This window comes from Sinocyclocheilus anshuiensis, unplaced genomic scaffold (genome assembly GCF_001515605.1).
Source record: "Sinocyclocheilus anshuiensis isolate Anshui unplaced genomic scaffold, SAMN03320099.WGS_v1.1 scaffold206, whole genome shotgun sequence".
Lineage (NCBI taxonomy): Eukaryota > Metazoa > Chordata > Actinopteri > Cypriniformes > Cyprinidae > Sinocyclocheilus > Sinocyclocheilus anshuiensis.
In genome coordinates this window covers 66441-75532 of record NW_015542358.1, presented here as the reverse complement: position 1 = coordinate 75532, position 9092 = coordinate 66441, and the positions used below count along the sequence as shown (strand labels likewise).

Here is a 9092-nt window from a genome sequence, read left to right as displayed (position 1 = left end):
CCCTGCAGCACAAAAGCAGTCTTAAGTCGCTGGGGGATATTTGTAGCAACAGCCAACAATACATTGTATGGGTCAAAATTATAGATTTTTCTTCTATGCCAAAAATCATTAGGATATTAAGTAAAGATCATGTTCCATGAAGATATTTTGTAAATTTCCTACCGTAAATATATCAAAACTTCATTTTTGATTAGTAATATGCATTGCTAAGAACTTCATTTGAACAACTTTAAAGGTGATTTTCTCAATATTTAGATTTTTTTGCACCCTCAGATTCCAGATTTTCAAATAGTTGTATCTCAGCCAAATATTGTCTCGATCCTAACAAACCTTACATCAATGGAAAGCTTATTTATTCAGCTTTCAGATGATCTATAAATCTCAATTTCGAAAAATTGACACTTAAGACTGGTTTTGTGGTCCAGGGTCACATATTTATATTTTATTTCAGCTTCATTTCCATTAACAAAAATGATTTTTAATTTAGTTACAATACAAATAACAAATACAATAGCACTGGTTGTGGACAAAATTAACTACATTTTTTAGCAAGTTTTAGTAATTTTGGTTTAAAATGACAAAAATGTTTTTGTAAATTTTATTTTTTTAGGTTTTTTTTTATTAAATATTTCTATTTGGATTTATTTTTATTTTAGTTTTAGTCATTTTAGTACTTCGATATATTTTATTTCAGTTATTCAGTACATTAATTTCTAATTTTCATTTAAGTCATTTAATATTTATATTTTATTTTATTTCAGTCAGTTTTAATTAACAATATCAACACTATTCGACGAGTAGCTAATAGTAGCAGCACTACTAACTTAACTGTGTTCAACCTTTTTTATTGTATTTAGTATAAATCTTCCTTTTCAAGTTCGATGCGGTCACAGATTGTTAAAAATTAAGGAATTAATTTCATTGTTTTATTTGCTCGCAAAAAAAGTCCTTAAATTATAAATTAATGAATTTTATAGTTATATTTTCTATTTGTTTGTTGCTTATAGTGTACTAAGCAATGAAGCAACTGTACTTCCACCCTGTTCTGTATTATTTATGTAGTATTACAGTGTTTATTAATATTTTGAAATAACTTGCATTTTTATGTTGGTCAGTTTTAATCTGAAATTTAGTTTAAGTTTAGGTAAGTTTGTCATGTGCTTTTGACATTTGTATTATTTATTTTATACTTTTAATGGTTTTAGTTAATAATAAGAATAGCATGAATCCGGTTTACATGCTTCTTGCTTGTCGTGTGTTTTCTCAGGCGGCTCATTCAGGCATTTCTTGTGGCAAGTCTGTAAGGAGCTGCAGAGTTCGGCGCTCTCTCTTCTCCTTGTGTGTGCGTGTGTGAGTGTGCGTGTGTGTGTGAGAGTGTGTGTGTGTGTGAGAGAGAGTGTGTGTGTGTGTGTGTGTGCGGGCATGTGTGTGCGCGAGAGTGTGAGTGTGAGTGCGTGCGTGATCATAAAACACTCTAAAGTTCAATTGCATTTAACGTAAATTTAACTATAATACATGTCATATAATTGCAATTGACATGCAATTAAGTGTCAGAAAGCATTACGATCGGTTCATACTTAAATATATAATTTCCCTAATAAGTACAGTTTTTAAAAGGATGCTGGTGTACTTCTTTTGTTCTCGTATCGTCACAGTTGGCCGATGAGGCGGAGCTGGAAGCATTGTGTGCTGAAGTCTCGTCGCAGAGCCAATTGAGTGAGAGCCCGGATTCACCGAGCCGTCCCTGCTGCACATTCACTTACATCACCATGACCGGAGAGGAAGTAGAGCTGTGCCACGGAGGAAGTGACATCGCTGTCAGGTAGGAGCCATCGACTGACCTGTTTAAAGGGACGGTTCATCATTTACTCACCCTCAATCCTGCATGAGTTTCTTTCTTCTGTTGAACCTAAAAGAGGATATTTTAAGGCAGAGAGGCTATTTACATTAACTCCGCCTATCAACGTGTGATTGAGATTGAGTCAGTCTTACAAAAGCCTTTTGCCGACCTCTTTCTTCTCCCCTTTCAAATCTCATATGTGACCCTGGAGCACAAAACCAGTCTTAAGTGTCAATTCTTCGAAATTGAGATTTATAGATCATCTGAAAGCTGAATAAATAAGCTTTCAATTGATGTATGGTTTGTTAGGATCTGACAATATTTGGCTGAGATACAACTATTTGAAAATCTGGAATCTGAGGGTGCAAAAAAATCTAAATATTGAGAAAATCGCCTTTAAAGTTGTCCAAATGAAGTTCTTAGCAATGCATATTACTAATCAAAAATTAAGTTTTGATATATTTACGATAGGATATTTACAAAATATCTTCACGAAACATGATCTTTACTTAATATCCTAATGATTTTTGGCATAAAAGAAAAATCAATAATTTTGACCCATACAATGTATTGTTGGCTATTGCTACAAATATACCCCAGCAACTTAAGACTGCTTTTGTGCTCCAGGGTCACATATCACATCGGAAAGGCATTCATTTTCAATAAAAATATAGGAAATAATCAAAAAGTTGAAAATAAAGTATGGGGACGGCTTTATTGTCCCAATAAAGTGGCATCCATTTAATAATTTCAATTAAAATTATAATTTACACTCAGTATGTTATTATTGTATCCTGTTTTATAATGTACTATAATACTGAGGTGCAGATATGTGCCACTATTTGCAATAATTAGTATAAATAGCAGAAAATCCTGCTATTTTTACATGGTGTAAATAGTATCTGTCACTATTTGCACATAGTGTAAATAGCATATCGCTAAGAATTTTTTTTTTTTTTGTCATAATTTAAAGAATGTAACCAAACAGCTGACGGTAGCCATCGAATTCCATAGTATATCAAAAAATTTAAAATACTATGGAAGTCAGTGGCTACCATTTTTGGGTGAATTATCTTAAGCTTAAGTTTTACTTTATATTGGACTCAGCAATGGATGTGCTGTGCTTATTGCAGGGAGTCTTGAGCAAAGAAATGCTAAGTGCTTTTTAAATGTGTTGGGAAGTTAATATATAGATGGTCTCTAATGCATGTAGTCGTGTGCGTGTTTGTTCAGCTGGGAGAATAGAGATGTGTATGTGCGAGCGGTGCGAGATCTGCGCCGGCGGGAGCTGCAGAATGTGGAGTGTATGTCGGCCGTCCGCGCCGGCCTGGGCTCCATCATACCCCTGCAGCTCCTGACCTTACTGAGCCCCGCTGAGATGGAGCTGCGCACCTGCGGCCTGCCGGACATCGACCTGGAGTTCCTCAAGGTCAGACAGCGAACCGCTCAACTCGCTTTCCTCTTCTTTCATTTGCAGCATTGAAATTTTACCGCTTGCCTTCATCTTTGTTGACTTACACTGCCGGTCAAAAGTTTAGGATGTTAAAAAGAACAGCATTTATTCAAAATAGAAATCTTTTCTAACAATATAAATCTTTGCTATCAATTTAACACATCCTTGCTGAATAAAAGTTTTAATTTCTTTAAAAAAAAAGAAAGAAAGAATAAAAATTTACTGACCCCAAGCTTTTGAACGGTAGTGTATATTGTTGGAAAAGATTTCTATTTTAAATAAATGCTCTTCTTTTTAACTTTTTATTCATCAAAGAATCCTGAAAAAAGTATCACAGGTTCCAAAAAAATATGAAGCAGCAACAGTTTCAACACTGATAATAAATCAGCATATTAGAATGATTTCTGAAGATCATGTGACACTGAAGACTGGAGTAATGATGCTGAAAATTCAGCTTTGATCACAGAAATAAATTTGTTATTTTTCATCGTAATAATATTTCACAATATTAAATTTTTTCCTGTATTTTTGATCAAATAAATGCAGCCTTGATGAGTATAAGAAACATTAAAAATCGTTCTGATCCCAACCTTTTAAACGGTAGTGTACTTCTAGTCCCCTGTGAAAAAGAAGCGCACATAAAGGGATAGTTCGCACAAAAAGGAAATTTTCTGTTCATTTACTCACCCTCAGGCCATTTGAGACGTAGGTGACTTTTTGTCTTCAGTTGAACAGTAAGGAAGATTTTTAGCTGAAACCGTGATCCTTGGGGATTCTTAAAATGCAAGTCAGCAGTTACTGGCCCTTTGAGAGTCAAAAAAGCATATACAGGCAACACAAAATGAATACCCGTGGCTCCTGATGATATAATGCGGTCTTATGAAGCGAAACGATCGGTCTGTGCAAGAAACTGAACATTATTTGCAACATTATTACCTGAAATAATGAACAAACAGTTCAAAGTGTCCGTTTTGCAAACAAATCGTTTTTTTTAAACGGTTATTTTTAGTGAATTACAGTTGAAGTGGATCAGAAACGTTCATCAAAGTTGTCCTAAGACAAGAACGCATTTTGGTTTTAGAACAACTTTTGATGGAAGGTTTTGATTCAAATGTTGGCTATTATAGTTGAACCAGTTCAAAAAATTAAACTGAAGCGTCTGAAACAATTCACGGCTGGAACAGCACAGTTCTACAAGCTACTCAATCAAAACTCACTTTCAGTCACTCTGACTGGAAATGAGCCGAAATACTGGCGTATCTGATGCTATGATGAATGAATCATTCAGAGCTCCAGTTCCTCCAGCAGTCACTGAACTGAGCAAACAGTTCAACTCGGACCGAAGAGCCAATTTAATGTTTCTATGGTTTCTCAGGGTTTATGTGATTTAAAACTAGTTTATTCACTTTAAATGCTTTAGACATGTAAAACATCCATTTCACGTGATTATTGGATATTTAAATAATATAGTTGCGTATACGTTAAGTGATTCCGTACTGGTGAACTGTTATTTGAATCAGTTCGTTAAAACGAACTGTCCGAAAAACCAGTTCGCAGAAAAGAATCGTATTTCCCCGTTTGCCTGAGGCTCTGGTAATAATGTTGATTTTCTTGCACAGACCAGTTGTTTCGCTTCATAAGACCTCAATATATCGTCAGGAGCCACGGGTGTTAATTTTGTGTTTCTTTATGGGCTTTTTTGACTCTCAAAAGCACCAGTGGCCGTTGACTTGCATTTTATGAATTCCCCAAAGACCAATTCACCTAAAAAAAAAAAAAAAAGAAGAAAAGTCACCTACACCTTGGATGGCCTGAGGGCGAGTAAATTAACAGCAAATGTTCATTTTTGGGTAAACTCTCCCTTTAAGCCCTAACTAAGTGGGTTGCACTTAATGTATATTTAAATTATAATGCATTTTAATTTCATTTACATGCCACTGACTGTACATTATGCCACTTTTTACACGTTTGCTTACCAAACGTGCAAACAGGACCGTCCAACTAGTTAACTAACCGAACTCATTCTCCTGATCACGTCGATCCAGGCTCACACTATGTATCAGGTGGGACTGATGGAGACGGACCAGCACATTGAGTTCTTCTGGGCTGCGCTCGAGATGTTCACGCAGGAGGAGCTCAGCAAGTTCATCAAGTTCGCTTGCAACCAGGAGCGAATCCCCTTCACCTGCCCCTGTAAAGACGGCGGCCCCGACACTGCTCACGTGCCCCCCTACCCCATGAAGATCGCCCCGCCTGATGGGGCGGTGGGTGAGTGTCACACATTCATTGTTGACAAGATCGAGGTCAGAAATTAACAAATGAACAAAAATGCCCAACAAATTCTGCACTCTCATGCACTGTGCCAGCAGTGCAATTACAGTACAATGCAAGAAATGTATTTAGTGGTGTAGACGGCTTTAGTGATCATAACAGGATTTGGGGAACATTCTTTACTTGCTTTCTGTATATAATTTATTTCCAATTTGATAACCATGCTGCTAAGATAACCAAAAGGCAATAAACATATTCATAAACAGTGCTCAGCTTGTTTTATCTTTTGCCTATACGAATATGATGTGCTTTTTCCCCAGATACAGACTTTTTTTTTTTTATGCATTCTATTAATCAACATTAATAATCCTTATTACAATATCAAGGGCAATAATTGAAAATAATGATTGCATTGGTGTAGCCAAGCTTTATACGTACATATGGTTTCACTGCCGAAGAGCATTGGAGAAACTTTTGCACAAGAATTTTTGCGCTTTTTGCTCTTTAAGCGTTAAGAGGTTCACGTAAATAGGGATGTGCGATATTGACAAAAAATAATATCTATATTTTCTGGGATTTTATCGATAACGATAATTAGACGATATTTTGCCATGGACAGCTGAATCCTAAAGTTTTTGATATTCTTCATGTTCAGTGTGGTCAGTTCACACTGATAGAAATTAATCTTTTACAATACATTTGTACCTTTTAATGGGCATTTTTAGGTTTATAAAGCCATTTTTCTAAAAAGTGTGCTTTATCTTTTGACACAAATTCTTACATTTAATCATTGAATTAGAATAAGACATTTGGGCTGTTACCAAGCAAATGAAATCAGTATCAACAAAATTCATCTTTGCAATGCAGAGGAAACACAGAAGCTGCGTCTGAAGTAGCAATTAGATGTATTTACACACACTACTGTTTAGTGCAGAACATGAATGCTTAACCTGCAATTACAAATGCATAAATATGTAATTAAAATAAAAATATAAAAATGTTTTAATATATGAAACATAAAACGTTATTCGAAATTATCTAAATAATAATAATAAAATAATCCTAAGACAAGAACGCATTTTGGTTTTAGGTTTTAGGACAACTTTGATGGAAATTTAAATGTGAAATTAAAACCGCCAGTAGGTGGCAGCAAATCACGGTTAATAAGTGAGTCATTGCGACTGAACCGAATCATTTAAACGAGTGATTCATTCAGGAACGAAACACCGTCAAGTTGCTCAGAGATGCTAAACAGTGCTGTGGCTGTGTTTGGAATTATTTTTGTTGTCGAAATAGCGCAAAAACAGCCAGTTATGGCGTCTAAAACATAAGTCTCTTAATTAACTTCTTGTTTTTTTTAACTGTTGTAAAAAATCAATATTACATTTGTAGTCATGGTCATTTTTGGAGAGAAAAATGGCACTCTTTGTGTGATATTGATTAACTATATGAAATGATATAAATATATACATTTTCTGTCCCCATGTCTTGAATTTTGTGATCTCTCTAAATGTATTTTATTGGACTGAATCATGCAGTGAAAGTACGCACGCGCACTAGTCTAAACTTCACATAATGCACTGCACTCTGCAGATGTGTTTTGAATGCTTTTTGCAAAATACTCGATAATGTCAAATCGCACATCGTTAAACAACAATTACGATATTATCGCAGATGATATATATCGCACACCCCTACACTTAAAACAAACCATTGTTTGCTGTTACATAAAAAAAAATCATGCACCGAAACGTTGTTGTTGGTTGACTATTCGTATAACAAAATTGTCAAGCATTGTAAAAAGTATCAGTTTGATTTCATAAATTAAAAACCGCTTCGTATGGAAGCTTTTTTCCACCATGGAAATAAAAAAAATAATTGAACAATAGAATTATGAACAGAATTCAAAAGGGTAATTGTGACTTGTTATCTCTGAAAGAAATATCAGAATTGTAAGATAAAAAAAAAATTCAGAATTGTGAGATAAAAAGTCGCAATTACGCATAAAAAAGCAATTTATGGAAATAAGCTTCCATAGCTGTAAACTGACAATAGAAAAACTGTTCTAAAACATCTTTTCTTAAAACGCTATTGGTCTTGAGTATTTAAATAAAGTGGTTTCATTGGTTTTGAATTGTTGTGAAGCTATTAACTCTGTGTTTCCATCTGTTTCAGGTTCCCCAGATCTGCGTTACATTCGCGTGGAGACCTGCATGTTCATGGTCAAGCTGCCGCAGTACTCTTCCCTCGACGTGATGCTGGAGAAGCTGCGCTATGCTATCCACTATCGCGAGGATCCTCTCAGCGGTTAAACCTGATTCCTCAGATCCCCGTCGACCACACGACCTTAAGTGATTACTTCAGTTCTCGCTTCTTCTTCAAGAATAGTCATGAAGGAACTTGATCAGCCCAGACCAGCTTGCCTTTACGGAGACTAGCGTTAGCGTGCGTTTGACGGCGAGTTTGACAGCAGCTCGCGGTGGTGAAGAGTACGCCACAATTTTATAAAATGACCTACATGTGCTGTTCTTCAACAAATGTGAAGGAAATGGCACTGTAACTGCTTTTCTCCCTTTTTAAACATTTAATCTCTCTCTATCGCTCTCCCTCTTATTTAATCAGTCTTTCATCATTGCATTCCCAGTGTGCCTCAGCACCTTCTCTCCATTAGTGACAGTGATTGTTGACGCACATTCAGCTACAGAGATGCCGAATTTAGCTTTGCACAGGACTTAAACGTTCCGCTCAAAGTTATACTTGCATCTTTCAGTATACATTTGGGGTGAATCTCACGAAACCGGTCAAGAACATGTCCAAAAAATAAACCCTTTTTGTACCATTTTTTGTACCTTTTTTTTTTTTTGCATATTTCCCCAATTCTCATTACCTTAATGCACCTCAGTTTTTGTTGCTTTTTTTGGCGTTTTCCCTCAATTCTCATTACCTTAATGCACTTCATGTTTTTTTTTTTTTTTGGGGCATTTTCCCTCAATTATCATTACCCTAATTTTTCCCCCAATTCTCATTACCCTAATGCACCTCGGTTTTTGTTGCTTTTTTTGGCGTTTTCCTTCAATTCTCATTACCTTAATGCACCTCAGGGTTTTTTTTGGCGTTTTCCATCAATTCTCATTACGCCAATGCACCTCAGTTTTTTTTTTTTTTGCGTTTTCCCCCAATTCTCATTACCCTAATGCACCTCGGTTTTTGTTGCTTTTTTTGGCGTTTTCCTTCGATTCTCATTACCTTAATGCACCTCAGGGTTTTTTTTGTTTTTTTGGGCGTTTTCCATCAATTCTCATTACCCTAATGCACCTCAGTTTTTTTGTTTTTTTTGCGTTTTCCATCAATTCTCATTACCTTAATGCACCTCAGGGTTTTTATAGTTTTTTTGCGTTTTCCCTCAATTCTCATTACCTTAATGCACCTCAGGGTTTTTTTTGCTTTTTTGCGTTTTCCATCAGTTCTCATTACCCTAATGCACCTCAGTTTTTTTTTGTTTTTTTTTTGCGTTTTTCCCCCATTCTC

At 35.6% G+C, this 9092-nt stretch overlaps 1 protein-coding gene and 1 long non-coding RNA gene across 2 annotated transcripts in view; one reads left to right on the top strand and one right to left on the bottom strand.

The window, feature by feature from the left end:
• The window catches only part of LOC107691858 (probable E3 ubiquitin-protein ligase HECTD4), a 128342-nt gene extending 119903 nt beyond the window's left edge, over positions 1-8439 (top strand). Inside the window, 5 exon segments of the mRNA XM_016490682.1 lie at positions 1268-1350; positions 1608-1822; positions 3074-3269; positions 5339-5561; positions 7740-8439. Coding sequence (XP_016346168.1) covers positions 1268-1350; positions 1608-1822; positions 3074-3269; positions 5339-5561; positions 7740-7876 — 854 coding nt within the window. The 3' untranslated portion in view covers positions 7877-8439.
• Positions 8440-8839: 400 nt separating this feature from the next.
• Positions 8840-9092, bottom strand: part of LOC107691818 (uncharacterized) — a 3485-nt gene continuing 3232 nt past the window's right edge. Inside the window, exon 2 of the long non-coding RNA XR_001634581.1 lies at positions 8840-8879. This is a non-coding gene — a long non-coding RNA (uncharacterized LOC107691818). The remainder of the gene's footprint in view (positions 8880-9092) is intronic.